This window comes from Pelodiscus sinensis, chromosome 8 (genome assembly GCF_052426305.1).
Source record: "Pelodiscus sinensis isolate ZL-2025 chromosome 8, ASM5242630v1, whole genome shotgun sequence".
NCBI classification, from domain to species: domain Eukaryota; kingdom Metazoa; phylum Chordata; order Testudines; family Trionychidae; genus Pelodiscus; species Pelodiscus sinensis.
This window is the reverse complement of record NC_143059.1, coordinates 32,022,720-32,040,902: the sequence shown is the minus strand read 5'-3', so window position 1 is coordinate 32,040,902 and position 18,183 is coordinate 32,022,720. Positions and strand designations below refer to the sequence as shown.

At 43.6% G+C, this 18,183-nt stretch overlaps 1 protein-coding gene across 3 annotated transcripts in view; it reads left to right on the top strand.

Annotated features, from left to right (window-relative positions):
- The window catches only part of MICU1 (mitochondrial calcium uptake 1), a 224,330-nt gene that overhangs the window by 179,046 nt on the left and 27,101 nt on the right, over positions 1–18,183 (top strand). For all 3 annotated transcript variants that reach the window (XM_075935002.2, XM_075935003.2, XM_075935004.2), the window contains one exon: positions 6,757–6,865. In XM_075935002.2, coding sequence (XP_075791117.2) covers positions 6,757–6,865 — 109 coding nt within the window. The remainder of the gene's footprint in view (positions 1–6,756; positions 6,866–18,183) is intronic.

Below are 18,183 nucleotides of genomic sequence, written 5' to 3'. Positions count from 1 at the left end.
CAAAAAAATCAAAATTCAGATTGTCAGAGAGCACATCATTCGCCTCCATACTGGCACCTCATCCAGCTCATTCGGGGGTTTAGCTCAAGGCTGACAACCCAATTCACAGTCTGCACACTGTCACTCCTCTGCAGTCCAACTGTAACCCCTCTCACAGTGTCAGAAACCACAGCATCCTCTTTGTGGCTTGGCCATCTAGCCATGTCACAATGTTCCCCTTTTCTGGGGGAGGTTAGCTCCAGCCACTTTCCCAGTGTGGCAACTCCAGTCAGTTGTTGTTCCACTTCCCCAGTGGCAAGTGAAGGTGGGGAACTCAGGCCTGCCTACTAATCCAAGTTCCAGCCCAAGGACTCTCCAAAAAGCAGTCACTTACTAGATTCTTTTACCATTACTATCAGTGCATTTCCCTGAGCTATTTCCCTGTAGCCACAACACCCTACTCAATCTCAGCAGCCCATCAGGAGCTAAGGATGTTAAATTGCGGTTATTTGGTTAATCATGTAGTCGATAAGGACTGCTCTGTAGAGCCACAACGAGGGTAGCTCTAGGAGCTGGTTCGAGCCAGGACTGAGCAGCACCGGCTTTGGGAGCCTTCCACACTGCAGTTCTGCATTTTAAATGTCCGGCTCTTACTACATTTAAAATGCAGAAGCGCAGCATCCCAGACCAGCACAAGTTGGGACTGCTCACCTTTGTCTGCAGCCAGCACTGTCCACCGCGAACAGGGGCTCCTGTGGGCTGCTTTTAAACTGGCTCCACCCACCACCAGTTCTTTTGTCCCCCTCCGAGGCAGCAAGGGGGTGGGAGGAAGCAAGTAGTCGATACTCCAGTCGACTACCCAATAAGCTTATGCTATTGGGAGCGCCTTCTCTTCTCACAAGGCTCCTGTTTGCACTGCTCTGTCCAACTATGGGGTTATAGCCTACTTCAAAGAGTCCTCCCTCCTCAAGCTCCAGGACCCTGCTCTGCCCAGAGGCTCTTTTTCTGTGGATTTCACAGGTCCTGATTGGTTGCTCATAACAGCCCCTCTCTTTTTGGATACTTTTCATGTAGCCTCTCCTTCCTAGCCAATATAGGACACATTTTCTATCACACATGTATTTTAGAACTGCACTGGTAGAGGCCAGGGAGGCCTGAAATATGTTCATGTCAGCCACATGCTCCAATGATTTTGCAAAGATGATACTTCCCTGAGCTCCTAAGTGGGGTCCTGCTCATGCCACGTACAAAACTTCTTGTGAAACTTCACTCTTTTCTCAGCACACAGTATTTAACAGTTCACAGAAATTGAGTTCCGTGAGCATAACATGTAGAACATTGCATATACCAGTTCCACTGGTAAAATGCAGGCTTCAGTAAAGTTACAAGCTAAATCCTGGCATTGGTTTTAGAATTGTATAAGCTGTGACATACCTAGACCATCTGGCTGCTGTAGTCTGATCAAAGGTAGTTATCCTGGCCTCTGGGTGAATAGTTTTCTGATCCCTGAGTAACCAGGGCAAGGGCTGGTGCAGTGCAACCAGGAATATCCTGGAGCCAATTAAGAGCTTGTAAGAAGCAAGAGAGAGAGAGGTTAATCTGAAAACCTGCAGCCCAATAAGGATTTGCTTGGACTAGATAAAAAGGCTTCCCTTCAGGGAGGGCTGGAAGGTAAGGACTAGGAGTGAAGAGGTACGCTGTAGAAGAGCAGAAAGGACATGGTCAGTGCCAGGAAGAAGGTACTGAGAGGTTGTATGGGGAAGTGGCTTAGGGAAGGACCTGCAGCTCTGGTGGGGGAGGAAACACCACCTGTTGCTGCTGCCATTAGACTCCCTGGGCCAGAATATGGAGTAGAGGGTGGGCCCGGGTCCCCCCAACCCTCCCTGCACCACTACAGAGACTACCCCTGAAAGGGGAGGTTGGGACTACAGAGGGGCCTCACACCCATTTGACTGGCCTATGAAGAAGGTGGCTCAGTTGTCTTTGACCCCTGGTCTATAATAAGAGTAAGAGACCATGTTGGGGGATCACAGAGAGCCTCTGAAGCATATGCTAACCACCAGGACCCCTAAAGCAAAGCTGGTGCTCTGCCACAAAGCACTCACTCTCCCCCTCCCCCCCCCAAACAAATTAATGAAAACTAGGAAAATTTATCTTTAAAGCACAAATAGAATATGTAGTTACAAGTAAACCCTAAAAGCTTAAGAAATTCTCCATGTAGAGTTGAATGACACACTAAGCCCTGTCTACAGTAGTAGTGGCAGTAGTGCAGTGGGAGAAGACTACTCAAAATATGCCAGTGTAGATGTAGACTTAAAGAGCAAGTTATTGGCATTCATTTAAAGAGATCTTTAAATTGTATTGGGAGAGTCTCTAGCCTTCAGATAGAATGTTAGTAGGGATACGAGGACAGAATCCTTTTGGAATTGTACATTATAGTAACACTGCTTTTAAAAGTCTGTCTGTCTATCTTAGAGACTCGTGCTTCTGTGTGTATGTGTCTGTTTGCGAGTCTGCTTGTTCAGGAACTCCTCCTAAACAGTAAAAGCTAGAACCACCAAATTTGGTATTCACCTTCTTTGTATCCTAACTTAAGCAAGGTCAGGGTTTGCTTGTGCCGGGACAATTGGAAGTGGCGGGAAATGGACAGTTTTCCATAACATGGAAAGGGAGGGGATGTTTGGAGGGAAATGATACTGAGAGTGTCCACTGGGGGCAGTGAGTCTGCAGGGGAGAGCTATCCTGCAGTGTCCACTGGAGCCAGCCATACCACCAAGGGAGTGGCGAGTAGGGCTGGGGCTCTGCCATCTTGCCTGCCAGCACATTAGGTAAGTAGCCTCTCTGCCCCAAATCCTTTTCCCTCCTTTCTCGCCCTTGGCCACAGTGCCCATGGTGGGGGAGGGGAAGTGGTGGAGGGAGAGAAAAGGTAGGTAGGGGTGTGTGTGTGTGTGTGTGTGTGTGTGTGTGTGTGTGTGTGTGTGTGTGTGTGAGAGAGAGAGAGACACACATACACATGGACTAGATAGAAGGAGCATCTAGTTGTAGCTCACATAGTCCTGGTCTATGTAACCAGTCGGACTTGACCCCCTCTCCCTCCTTTTCACTGGTGTCTAGAATCCCAAGCATTGTTACAGGCTGGGGACTGAATGGCTAAGTAGCAGTTCAGCAGAAAAGGACCTGGGGATTACGGTGGATGAGAAGCTGGATGTGAGTCAACAGTGTGCACTTGTAGCCAAGAAGGCTAATGGCATATTCGGTTGCATTAGGAGGAGCATTGCCAGCAGATCCAGAAAAGTGATTATTCCCCTTTATTCGGCTTTGGTGAGGCCACATCTGGACAACTGTGTCCAGTTCTGAGCCCCCCACTATAGAAAGGATGTAGACACATTGGAAAGGGTCCAGCAGAGGGCAACCAAAATGATTAAGGGGCTGGAGCATGTGACCTATGAGGAGAGACTGAGGGATTTGGGTTTGTTTAGTCTGCAGAAGAGAAGAGTGAGGGGGGATTTGATAGCAGCCTTCAACTTCCTGAAGGGAGGTTCCAAAGAGGATGGAGAAAAGCTGTTCACAGTAGTGACGAATGGCAGAACAAGGAGCAATGGTCTCAAGTTACAGTGGGGGAGGTCTAGGTTGGATATTAGGAAAAACTATTTCACTAGGAGGGTAGTGAAGTACTGGAATGGGTTACCTATGGAGGTGGTGGAATCTCCATCCTTAAAAACCTCTAAGTCTCGGCTTGACAAAGCCCTGGCTGGGTTGATTTAGTTGGGATTGGTCCTGCCTTGGACAGGGGGCTGGACTTGATGACCTCCTGAGGTCTCTTCCAGCTCTGTGATTCTATGATTTTATGACCAGACATACTCCTCTGCTTTTCTCTTCTTCCCTGACCTTGGTTTTCTTAGTTCTAAATTGTTACGCTTTTTATCGTGCCTTTGGTATGTTATCTGTACCCAACGCCATGAGGCCCCATTTTGCTTAGAAACTATATTGCTTATGAATATGTATGTTACCTGTGGAATGTGTGTGAGGTGTTAATGAGAAATACACAACCAAAAAGGCAGTTTAGGAGCCATGATCTTTTAAGGCAGACACCCTGCAAGCAGATAAATTGCCATTCACACTGTGGGCATTTCTGCTTTTGAAGTGTACAAGAGCCCTCCAGAAGTACCACAGGGAGCATGGGGCAAGCAGAGACTTGAGCAGTCCCCACTCTGCGGTATTCCCCCGTTGTTCCCTCTCAGACTAGTCGCTGCCTCTCCGTTTCCTAGTCGCTGCTCTGAGAGACAGCAAGGGAGAGGAGTCAGAAGCCAATGCTGGGGGGAGCCGGCTTAAAAGCTGGTTTCCACCCAGCACCGTTTCTGGGGTGTCGCCAGTTCCCAACCCCGCAACCTCTATCAGAGGCAGCAGGCGGGGGGAGAAGATAGGGGACACCTTCACTGAATGTTAGGTTGATAATTTCCCAGCCATCCCTGCCAACAGCAGCGGTGGAGAAGGGCAGCCCAAGCTCCCCGCAGACAGAGGCTGCTCCATATCCCGCGGAGGCTATTCCACAGCAGCAGCTGCTCCATGGCAGGGGTTGCTGCTGCCACAGTACAGCCTCCATCCATAGCGAGCTCAGACCCCCTATAGACAGGGGGCTGCTGCCACCCCACACTGCTTTCCCTTTATCAGAGGCAGCAGCGCAAGGCAGCAGGCAGCCGGTTTGTGAGGGGCGCTTGTTTTTAAGCTGGCTCCCCTTGCAGACCGGCTCCCGCCCACCACCCTGCACTACTGCCTCTGAGATGGGGGCAGCAGCATGGGATGGCAGGGGGCTCCCTGAAAGTGGGGTTGGGAGCACACTGGCTGCCATCCCCGTCCCCGTCGACTATTGAATAGTCATGTAAGCACTAAGATTTCATGTGGTTACATGATTATTCATTCAATTACACAATACCTAATACCTCCACAGAACACTAGAACTGGAAGGGACCTTGAGAGGTCATCAAGTTCAGTCCCCTGCCCTCATGGCAGGACTAAGCACCATCTAGATTATAGATGTTTATCTAACCTGCTCTTAAATATCTCCAGTGATGGCGATTCCACAACCTCCCTAGGCAATGTATTCCAGTGTTTAACCACCTTGACAGGAAGTTTTTCATAATGTCCAACCTACACCTCCCTTTCTGCAGTTTACGCCTATTGCTTCTTATCCTATCATCAGAGGCCAAGGAGAATAATTTTCCTTCCTCTTCCCTGTGACACCCTTTTATATACCTGAAAACTGCTATCATGTCCCCTCTCAGTCTTTTCTTTTCCAAATTAAAGAGCTGCTCCGCATCTCCCTGGTCTGCTGGGGGGCGGGGGGCCAGCAGACCAGGGAGACGTGGAGCAAAGCCGCAGAGGACGCGGGCGGCGGGACCGCCCAGACGCGCCGCTGTCCCGCCGCCCAGGTCCTCTGCGGCTTTGCTCCGTGTCTCCCTAGTCTGCTGAGGGGGCCTGGGCAGCGGGACCGCAGAGCGTCTGGGCGCTCCCGCCGTCCGCGTCCTCTGCGGCTTTGCTCCGTGTCTCCCTGGTCTGCTGGGGGGGGCGGGTCCTCCGTGGTGCATCTGGGCGCTCCTGCTGTCCGGGTCCTCTGCGGCTTTGCTCCGAGTCTCCCTGGTCTGCTGGCGCCCCTCCCCCCCCAGCAGACCAGGGAGACTCGGAGCAAAGCCGCGGAGGATCCGGGCGGCGGCATCGCGGTGTGTCTCAGTCCCGCCACCCGCGTCTCCATGGTCTGCTGGGGGGGGGGCAGCTAGTGCGGCGCCTCCCCCTAGCAGACCAGGCTTTTCTCACGGACGCCTTTGGTAGAGCAGCTGGGGCGCTGCCGGTTGGTCCTGCAGCGCCACTCCTCGGCACTACTGGACCAACCCGGCAGCACCCCAGCTGCTCTGCCCCAGGCGTCCCCAAGCCAGCCGCTGCTGAAACTGATCAGTTTCAGCTATTATATTACTTGGGGACACCTGGGGTAGAGCACCTGGGGAGCTGCGGGGTTGGTCCCCGCAGCGCTGAGGTGCGGCGCTGCGGAGACCTACCCGGCAGCGCCCCAGCTGCTCTGTCCTAGGCGTCCAGATTCAGCTGCTGTTGAAACTGATCAGCGGCTGATTCCAGGAAGCCCGGGGCAGAGAAACTCTGCCTCGGGCTTCCTGTAGTCAGCCGCTGGTCAGTTTCAGCAGCGGCTGAATCTGGACGCCAGTTCCAACTTAAGTACAAATTCGACTTAAGTACAAACCTACAGTCCCTATCTTGTATGTAACCCGGGGATTGACTGTAAATCTCTACAGTGCCATAGGAAGACTGAGTCTCATTTATCTATCACAGCTGACTTTTCCACACACCAACCCTGATTCTTACATACATTAAGGCTCTCTTATAATAGCTGAGTGGTGTAAATGAGAATGAGGCTCATGATGCTGAACAAATAATGGCTAGACACAGGAAAACTTACAATAGCTGTATTAAGGCTATCACCCATCAGCTTGGATCAACTTAATGATGAGGAGACAATGGACTATAATGGGGATTATTGCAGAAAGAGACATTTCAGTTAAGGGGGGAAATAAAAATGTATGTGGTGTAGATTTTAAGTTATATATAACCCCAAATAATGATATAATGAAATGGATTATGGAGAATCATGCATGAATTCCTATTTGGATACACATATCATCTTTGCCCTCATTGGGGATTTTTCTATCAAAAATATTTCATTGTTTATCTCCTTACTTGAACCAATACAAAAATGTGTTCCTTCTATTGTAGGGGCTGACGTTTGAGGAGGTGGAAAGCTTTTTTACTTTTCTGAAGAATATAAATGATGTGGACACGGCTTTGAGCTTTTACCACATGGCTGGAGCATCTCTTGATAAAGGTATTAAAGACTTGTGAGCTGGCTGGGGTTTTTTTCCCTGGTGGTGGAATACCATTAAAACAGGATGTTGAAACATACAGTTGTTCAACAAGGCTTTTCTGACAGATAAAAAGAGAACTAAAATCATAACTCTCCTTGTCACGAGGTGGTTTTAAGTTGAAGCTGTTCATGGAAAAAGAGGGATTTGGGATTTTCTTCTTGTCTTTCAATGTGAGGAAAAGATGCTGACATTTACTATTTTGTTTGCATTTTTTCAGTCTATTTTAACAGTTCTGAAGACTCTGAGCATAATCAATTGACTAAGATAACATTCAGGTCTAATATGCGTGTTCCCTTCTACTTTATTTATTTCCTACTTTGTAGTCTACATCACTCATGTCATGATTCCGTACATTTAGCAAATGGTTGGTTTTTAGTTTTTAGACTTTCTTATTAAAATATTGAGTCGCTAAATGCTGCTTTTTGTGATCAGAAATCAAAGTCTGGGCTGCGTCTCTCTCTATCCTCTAGTCCTGCAACAGGTATCGAGTTGGAGGCTTTAATGTGTCCCTTTGATAGGACTTTTACCAGGATGCTGGAACTTTGGATGCCATTTATATATACATATATAAAAGCTGAATTATTGCTGAAAATAAGTATGTGCAGACAATTGCATTCCAATGGGAACAGAAGAACCAAGATCTCTGTACAGGTTTAACTTCTCTAGTCCAGCACTCTTGGGACCTGACCAGTGTTGAGTCAGAGAATTTGCCAAACTACTGGTGGTAAATATTGTCTAGCAACTTTACCAACACTTCCACTGTTTACTGGACTCTTAGAAGACATTTAGGGGTAAATTAGGGCTAAATAACAGCACAGAATACCAAGAGCCAGGACTGGTGGCTGTAAACAAACTTTATGGGACCACAAGAAACCTGGCCACACCCACGATAAGTGAACATCCAGCTAACTAAAATCATGCCGGACCACGGATGTTGCCAGACCAGAGAGTGCCAGACTAGAGAGGTTCAACATGTAGTATCAATGATTCTCAATCTTTTAGCATTCAAGTCATTTCCTGCTCAGTCAGAGAATCCTCTTGCTCTGAGCTATGATGAAACATAGAAGCAGCCTTGAGTAAAGAGAGAAAAAAGAAAAAGCTATGCTGGCAGTTTTTGGAAACCTTAATATCTGAATCATAAAGATCATAAACTTTGCTCAGCAAGGACTCTGTCTGCGTTGGGCTCTGAGCTGCCTGCCATGCACTTTTAAAATACTTTCTTCAACAACGAAAACACTGATGGAGCTTCTAGGAGAGCATTAGAAAGGAGCCTTACAGAATACATCCTGTTGAAGGAAAGCAAAAATCTAGTTTTTTGTCTCTTCTTTGCTCCAACGCTCACTTTTGCCTTCTACTTCTGAATCCGCCAAACTTCCCTGAGTCTGAGCATTCAAATAACTTCAGTGAAGATTATCTTCAGGTTTTTTTTAAGTCTGATAGAGTATACTTTTACTTGTGACCAAATATAAGGCTTACATCATCTTATGTAAACAGTCTCTAAGTGAAGGCACACTGTAGTATAGTTCCTAATCAAATAATGGCTGCTTTATATTCCACCATCACTTCATCATTTTCTTTCAGAGAGATCCAGCAATAGTAGATGAATAATACAGTACTTAGAGAAGAACCATTATAAAAATATAATCTGTTACCCATACATACTAATCCCCTTCTTTTTTCACTTTCTTCCTATGCTTAACTAATGTACCTGATGATCTGAAAAATTGTACTATAAACCTGAAGTTCATTGATTCTGTATTGCCCATAAAAATATTTTTTTAATCTGTTACCATTGTATACTTGAGTCTGCATTTTTTAAGACTAGTCATTTTTGTAAAATCCAATGGTAAGATTGGAAGTATAACACATCACAAATTCATTTCAAGTTTCCAAATCGTAATGAAAACTCCTCCCTTTCTGTATATAAAAGCTACTGATTATTTAGCCATCTTAAAAATAAAACTTACTGGTAAAAAGTTGAAACTTCTCCACAAACATTTATGTCCTGGAACATAAATGTTAGTCAACTCAAATTAACTGACAATTAACATGATTTACAATAGTCACAAATTGTAATATATCAATAGAGATTAGAAGTCAAGTAGAGTGTTGATTCTGCAATTCTGTTTGTCAATAAAGTTATATTGACAAAAAAATCAATTTGCCAGTATGGCTAATGTAGTGCTGAGAACTAGTGTAAGTGATACAGGGAAAAGAATGCTGTTTCTGTACATCATCATACAGAAAACTGGAAATTCTGCCACAGGTTCAGGTAGATTAAAATCTGTTGCATTGTAATAGTTTAAATTAGAACATGGACAAAGCAATCATTGCAATGTAGTTTGTTTGGTATTAACCTACAAATGTTTGTGCTGCCCACAAACATTTAGAACAACAGACATTTTTATATTAATAGTTAATGTAGACTTTGGGGGAAAGCTGAATGTTTTGGCAGCTGGATAGAGTATTGTGGAAGTTTCACACAAAGGCATGTATACATTTTGGAGCAGGGGAAGTGAGGAGGATCTTGGCTCTCAGAAGTTGGATGTGGCGTTGGCAATGAAAAGAGAATTCATCTTCCCTTCTTTGCACTGAGGATTGTAGATGGCCTGAACTGTGTGCGGGTTAGGTGCAGTTACTCAGTAGTGGATAGTGTGTTAATGAGTTGTTCATGCACAAATGAGCAGTACATTACATGGTACCTATCGTATAAATGTGTTCTCCTAGCCAGAGCATGAAGTCCAGATAGAGTAATCTATACACTTGTTTCACCTTTTCTAGTAATTGAATTCTCATAATGTTGTGTGACAGACCCAGACAAGCCATCTGCCATTCACTGGTGGAGGGAACACATGCTAGAGCTTGGGTGTAAGCAGATTTCTCTTCCCTGAGTTTAAAAAAAAAAAGGCCGAAGCCCAAGTGCAGCATAATCAAGCAGGCACCTGGGGTCAATTGGAACTTGCTAGAAGCTGCAGGATAATTAAACACCTGCAACTAATTAAGGTTTGTGGTGCCACTTTAAAAGCGCCTTAAAAGAAAGAGGGAAGAAAGGAGGGAAGGAAAAGAGCAAAGGACAGGAAGTGCTGTGTGGGTGTGAGTGGAGGACTGATGAGCAGGTACCAAAGGAAAGGTACTGGGAGGGATTGTTTGAGGAAGTGGCCTAAGGAAAAGCTGCTAGATCACAAGTGGCAGTAACCCTGCCTGATGCCACTGCCTTAGGGTCCCTGGACCAGAGCCCTGGACCAGAGAAGTTCCCCTTCCCCCACCCCCCCTCAATCTCCCCACAACATCTCAACCCCCTGCCTCAAGAAGGGAGATCAGGACCAGTGTTCCCTCGAACATTTTCTATCCTTGGGTAGGTTGAATTTTCTTACGTGCACTACCAATATTGAGGTAGTGTGGTGATGTGCACCAACAATACAAACAAAACACACATTTTTACACACACACACACACACACACACACACACACACACACACACACACACACACACATTTTAAGCAGCTCATATGTGTGGAATAAAATACATTAAAACAAAACCCCAGTGTCTAGTTGCTCTGAGGTCCCTTAGTGACTACAAAGGTGCTGTACAAAGGTAAGGAATTAGGCTTCTTCCACTGGAGGAAGAATAATAGCCCCAGAACAAATTAACACATGGCTTCTGGGTTTGTAGGCATTTGCATGTTTCAAAGAGCTTGCAAATATGGTTTCATCCTACAAAACAACTAGCATCACACTTGCTACTTCTGACTCATGAAAGCCACAACTCTACCAGAGAGCAAAGATCTGGCCTTAATGAAACACAGTTTACCATGTATTAATTAGTAACACAGGATTTTAAAAAATCATTAACTTCAGAGTTTAGATATCTACAACACTCAACAAAAATTTGTTAAAAGAATGAAAAAAATCAATGAATAATCCTGTAGCATCTTAGGACTATTTTTTAATATTCACTATTGACTGGTTTTGAATATTTTTTCAGCTACAGACTAACACGACTACCCCTCTGAAACGTTTAAAAAAATCTTTTCTTATCATAAGCCATTATCACCTATATGCAAACTTTGTTTGAAATGTAATCATGCAAATGTCCTTGTAATGCGCATGTGTGCACGCGCGCGCGCGCGCACACACACACACACACACACACCAACATACCAGGTTTTCCCCCCACCTCCTCCAATCCAGCCTAATAGAAAGGCAGAGAGTCAAACACCCCAAACAAACTGCCCCCTGCCTCCACCTCACTGCACAAATGCCAGCACTCAATCATTCCCTCCCATTCTATGCAGTCAGCCCTTTTACCTACCCCTTCCCAAACCCTTGAAGGGAATGCTGGGTTTCTGCTGTGCCCAGCTCTTTCTCTCTCTGCATCTCTCTCCTCCCACAAGCCAATTACTCCCTCCCTCCCTTCCTCCCAGCCACTCATTCCCTGCTTATCTTGGTTGGCTGATTGTTTCTGCTTCAAGCACTGGGCAAGGAGCATTTAACTGCTATTTATAGAGGTTCCATCCCCAACAATCAGCTGATCTCCCTGCCTGTGCAGGGACCTTTGAACCTCTGCACAGGGCGCAGAACATAGCTGCGCAGCCACGCAGCTTAGAGGGAACTTTGATCAGGACTCCAGAGCAGGAGTTTACTCCAAATTTATGAACTACCCTGTGATTAATAGGGCTCGTTAGGCTGTGGCTCCTCCCTCTAGTAAAGAGAAAGAGGCCATGTGGAGGGCCTCTGAGGCTAACACTATCCTCCAGTAGTGCGAGACCCCTGGGCTGTGTCTAGACTGCATCCCTTTTCCATAAAAGGGATGCAAATTAGACACATCGCAATTGCAAATGAAGTGGGGATTTAAATCCCCCCTGCTTCATTTGCATAAACATGGCTGCCGCTTTTTTTCCTGCTCGGGGCTTTGCTGGAAAAAAGCACCAGTCTAGAGGGGGATCTTTCGGAAAATAAAGCCTTTTCCGAAAGATCCCTTATTCCTTTTAAAAAAAGGAATTTCCTTTTTTTAAAAGGAATAAGGGATCTTTCGGAAAAGGCTTTATTTTCCGAAAGATCCCCCTCTAGACTGGTGCTTTTTTCCGGCAAAGCCCCGAGCAGGAAAAAAAGTGGCAGCCATGTTTATGCAAATGAAGCAGGGGGGATTTAAATCCCCACTTCATTTGCAATTGTGATGTGTCTAATTTGCATCCCTTTTACAGAAAAGGGATGCAGTCTAGACACAGCCATGGGGAATAGCTGGAACTTTGCCATAGTTGTTTAAATCTCTATTAATCACTCACCTGACTGCCAAAAGAATGGGATTGTGTTTAATACTGACATTAGAATGTGAAGTGACCATAATCCATATATACTAAATAGTTTCTAATCTACTGCAAGATGACTGAGACATTTTTATGATTCTAGAAGTTTTATAGACTGAAAGGGGGGAGGGAATTAGTAATAAAACACACTTGCTACTTCATTGATTATTGTTCACCCTTAATCTAAACTATTATTCAGTTTTAAAAAGAATGGTAGGATTAATGAACCATGGAATAATGCAGAAATTTGTTCATTCAAGCTTGTATTTTCCAGAAATAATAGTTATGCTCAGAAATTCATTGACAACAAATTCTTAAATTGCAAATAAACAAATATCACACAGAAACTGTATCTAGCAAATGGGCTCAGGAGTAAAGTATGGTCTGGGTTGGAAGCCTCTCAGGATAAGTCTGTATTGCATTTTAAAATCCATGGAAGGGAGTCTGAAACCCCAGGTCAGAGACTTGGGATCATGCCACAGCACTAAAAATGGCAGCATAAATGTTGTGGCTGAGGTTGGAGCTCAGGCTTTGAGGCCCATTCCGTCCCAGAGACAGTTCAGATCCTACTTGGAGAAGAAGCCTGGAAAAGGCCAAGAGGCGTATTGTTAAAATTCTATATATGGGTAGGACGGTACTTTTGGAGGAAAGTGTTTTGTTCTGTTTTGAAGATGGGCATGAATGCTTGCTAGTAGGAAGGGGCATTTAGGAGGAGGAGTGAAGAGATTAGAGGTGGGATTTCATCAAGGCAAGGGGAAATTATGGGGAAAAAGGAGATAGATGGGGATGGATTGCAGGGAAAGGGGACATGCAGAGATTCCCATTCTGTATGTGTGAAACTGGTTGTTCCTTCCTAGGTGGAGTACTTTGCATTTCTCTTATTACATTTAATCTTATTTACTTCAGATCATTTCTCCAATTTGTCCAGATCATTTTGAATTTTGACCCTATCCTCCAAAGTACTTCCAAACCCTCCCAGCTTGGTATCATCTGCAAACTTAATAATCATACTCTCTATGCCAATATCTGAATTGTTGATGAAGATATTGAACGGAAGCTGTCCCAAAACTGACCCATGCGGGGCCCCACTTGTTATGCTCTTCTACCATTAATAACTACCGTCTGAAAATGGTTATCTAGCCAGTTATGCACCCACCTTTATAGTAGCTCCATGTAGGTTGTATTCCCCTAGGTTTTTTAATAAGGTCATGCGTCACCATATCAAATGCTTTATTGAAGTATAGGTATACCACGTCCACCGCTTCTCCCTTATCCACAAGGCTTGTTATCCCATCAAAAAAAGCTATCCGTTTGGCTTGACATGATCTGTTCTTTACAAATCCATACTGGCTGTTGCTTATCACCTTATTATCTTCCAAATTTTTACAGATGAATTCCTTAATTATTTGCTCCATTATATTTCTGGCACAGAAGTTAAATGGACTGGTCTGTAGTTTCCTGGGTTGCTTCTTATTTCCCTTTTTACAGATGTGCACTATATTTGCCCTTTTCCAGTCTTCTGGAATCTCTCCCAACTTCCATGACTTTTCATACATGACTGCTGATGGTTCAGATACCTTCTCTATAAGCTCCTTAATATTCTAGGGTGTATTTCATCAGGCCCTGGTGACTTGAAGACCGTAACTTTTATAAATAATTTTTAACTTGTTCTTTTCCTATTTTAACTTCTAAACCTACCCTAGCATTTCCACTAGCATTCACTACGTTAGGCATCCAATCACCATCAATCTTCTTGGTGAAAAGCAAAACAAATAAGTCATTAAGCACCTCTGCCATTTCCAAGTTTTCTGAGCAATGGGCCTACCCTGTCCTTGGTCTTCCTCTTGTTTCTAATATATTTGTAGAATGTTTTCTTGTTATCCTTTATGTCTCTAGCTCAGTGGTTCTTAACCTGGGGTGCATGCACCCCCTGGGGGCGAGAGATGCCCTTTCTGGGGGTGAGAGACATGCCAGATTTTTATGGTATATCTTAGGTTTAAAACTGACGTACTTCGATTTTTAATAAGGGGTGCGAGAACGTATTTTGAGAATCAAAGGGGATGCAGACTGCAGTAAGGTTAAGAACTACTGCTCTAGCTAGATTGAGCTCGTTTTGTGTCTTTGCCTTTCTAATCTTGCCCCTACATACTTGTTATTTGCTTGTATTCATCCTTTGTAATTTGACCTAGTTTCCACTTTTTATACAACTCCTTTTTTATTTTTAGATCATGTAAGATCTCCTGGTTAAGCCAAAGTAGTCTCTTGCCATATTTTCTATCTTTTCTGTTCAGTGTAAAAGTTTGCTTTTGGGCCCTTAATAATGTCAAGGAAACAAAGGATCAGACACCCAATCCCAACTGACATAGTAACTGAAATAATCTGAAACAGAAAAAAATGCAAACAGTCAAGAAGACAAACTCACCTTGTCTGTTCAGTGAGGGATCTCTTTCACTCCCTCTCATACTCCCCTGTCTGCAGCTCCCTGTCCACTTCACAAAAAGAAAGATGGACTTGAAGTGATCCCAGAACTACTGATAGAATGTGTATCTAAAGCATACCTCACTAGTGAATTCATCTGCTGAGCTCCTTCAGCAGTCCCAAAGAAATGCATACATTTATGGTATTTTCCAGGAAGCTTCAGGGCACATCCTTTTGAAAAATGAGCTAGTGTGTGCACTCTCTCCCACTCTCTCTGAGCTACTGATTTTGTCTGCAGAGACTGTACTGCATCTTGTCAAATGCAGAAGGTTTTCTTTATAACTGCAAGGGATAGGAACTTAATTAAATTTAAGCCTTTACATTAGGCAAGAACAGATAGAGCCATCGTAATAGTGAAAAATACTAAACTAAAAGACCAAAGTAATACTCCTTAAACATGCTGATCCCTTACTCCGACCCCCCAAATCATTCTGTATTCAAAGACTGAGAAAAGAGACAGGCCTTTTTGTGCTCTGAAGACCAGCAAACTCAGGCTATTTTAGTATCCACATTTTTCATATTGGCTTCCTTAAACCTGCCTTAGAATCAAACTATCGCTATCTAAAACACAGATGTTAGCAGCGTGTTGTGCTCTATCAGTGAAACCCTTAAATCTTCACTAGCCACGTCACTCTTGGTGGTACCTGAAAGCCCCTAAATCCAAAGTATCTGTGCTCTGCATGCAGTATTGTTAGAAAATAGAGCCTAAATCTTGTCTATTTGACTTCCCCATGCCTATTTATGCAGTTTTTAGAACACCTACTTCATCCAATCCATGTGTGCAACGCTGAATTTTGCCAAATAGTATCTTGGGTCAGGCATGCTGGCCTGGTGTTACCATGGACCCTAAATCTAGAGTATCTTAATTCCTTCTGCATACATATGCAAATAAAGTTATGAAAAACTATTGCAGTATATCAGAAATATTTCTAATAGGAATAGCTAACTTTGGTCAGGCATATTTGGAGAACTTCCATTTCAAAGGCACAAACAGGGTTTAAATACTTGGAAATACATATTCCTGAAGAACTTGACTTAAATTATATACTTCTATTAAAGCAAATGTAGGTCTCATTTGATTGCAGAAATTATATACTTCTATTAAAGCAAATGTAGGTCTCATTTGATTGCAGAAATTGAAGATCTTGCACAAAGGTTAGATTATAGCAATTAAAAAATATATCCTTCCCAAAGTAACTTTCTAAAATGTGTATGCTGACAGTTTTATAGAAGACTTACATAAAAATTAAATGCAAATGATCTGGGAAATAAGTTCACCGAAACTATTTTTAAAAAGCTTTCCATACATTACTGAATTATATCTCACAACATCTTTGTGACAGGTAACCTTTGAAAATAGCAAAAGCCTGTGATACAAAGGTAACTGAGTGGTCTAAGGTACACTACTTAAAGATAGAGCTAAGCATAGAACTCTTATCTTCTGACTCCCTTTATTGTATTTTAATTATTACAGAATAATGCTGTTAAATTAACATAAGAAAGGCCGTATTGGGTCAGACCAAAGGTTCATCTAGTCTAGTATCCTGTCTACCGACAGTGGCCAGCACCAGGTGCCCCAGAGAGGATGGACCGACGACAATGATCAGGCAATTTGTCTCCTGCCATCCCTCTCCAACCTCTGACAGACAGAGGCCAAGGACACCATTTTATCCCCTGGCTAATAGCCTTTTATGGACCTAACCTCCATGAAATTATCTAGCTTCTCTTTAAACTCTATTATAGTCCTAGCCTTCACAGCCTCCTCTGGCAAGGAGTTCCACAGGTTGACTACACGCTGTGTGAAGAAGAACTTTCTTCTATTAGTTTTAAATCTGCTACCCATTAATTTCATTTGGTATCCTCTAGTTCTTCTATTTAGGGAACTAATAAACAACTTTTCTTTTGTCGGCCCTCTCTACACCACTCATGATTTTATAGACCTCTATCATATCCCCCCTCAGTCTTCTCTTTTCTGAACTGAAAAGTCCCAGTCGCTTTAACCTCTCCTCATATGGGACCCGTTCCAAACTCCTAATCATTTTAGTTGCCCTTTTCTGAACCCTTTCCAACGCCAAAATATTTTTTTTGAGGTGAGGAGACCACATCTGTATGCAGTATTCAAGATGTGGGCATGACATAGTTTTATACAGGGGCAGTAAGATATTCTGGGTCTTATTTTCTATCCCTTTCTTAATAATTCCTAGCATCCTATTTGCCTTTTTGACCGCCACTGCACACTGTGTGGAAGTTTTCAGAGAACTGTCCACGATAACTCCAAGATCTCTTTCCTGATTTGTCATAGCCAAATTAGCCCCCATCATACTGTACGTATAGTTGGGGTTATTTTTTCTGATGTGCATTACTTTACACTTATCCACATTAAATTTCATTTGCTATTTTGTTGCCCAGTCACTCAGTTTGGTGAGATCTTTTTGGAGTCCCTCACAGTCTGCTTCTGTCTTGACTATCCTAAACAGTTTGGTATCATCTGCAAACTTTACCACCTCACTGATTACCCCTTTCTCCAGATCATTTATAAATAAGTTGAACGGGATTGGTCCTAGGACTGACCCTTGGGGGACACCACTAGTTACCCCTCTCCATTCTGAAAATTTACCATTTATTCCTACCCTTTGTTTCCTGTCTTTTAACCAGTTCTCAATCCAAGAAAGGACCTTCCCTCTTATCCCATGTCCATGTAATTTACACAAGAGCCTTTGGTGAGGGACCTTGTCAAAGGCTTTCTGAAAATCTAAGTATACTATATCTACTAGATCCCCCTTGTCTGCATGTTTGTTAACCCCTTCAAAGAACTCTAATAGATTAGTAAGACAGGATTTCCCTTTACAGAAACCATGTTGACCGTTGTCCATCAAATTATGTTCTTCTACATGCTTCACAATTTTATTCTTTACTATTATTTCGACTAATTTGCCCGGTACTGAAGTTAGACTTACCGGTCTGTAATTGCCCGGATCACCTCTAGAGCCCTTTTTAAAATATTGGTGTCATGTTGGCTACCTTCCAGTCATTAGGTACGGAAGCCGATTTAAGGGATAGGTTACAAACCACAGATAATAGTTCAGCAATTTCCCATTTGAGTTCTTTTAGAACCCTTGGATGAATGCCATCCGGTCCTGGAGATTTGTTAACATTAAGTTTTTCTATTTTTTCTAAAACCTCCTCTAATGACACTTCAGTCCGGGACAGTTCCTCAGATTCATCACCCACAAAGGACGGTGCAGATTTGGGAATCTCCCCAACGTCCTCAGCCGTGAAGACTGAAGCAAAAAAATCATTTAGTTTCTCTGCAATGGTTTTATTGTCCTTGATTGCTTCTTTTATAGCTTGATCATCTAGGGGACCCACAGGTTTTTTAGCAGGCTTTCTGCTTCTAATGTACTTAAAAAACATTTTGTTATTTCTTTTTGAGTTTTTGGCTAGCTGTTCCTCAAAATCTTTTTTTGCTTTTCTTTTTACACTTGATTTGACA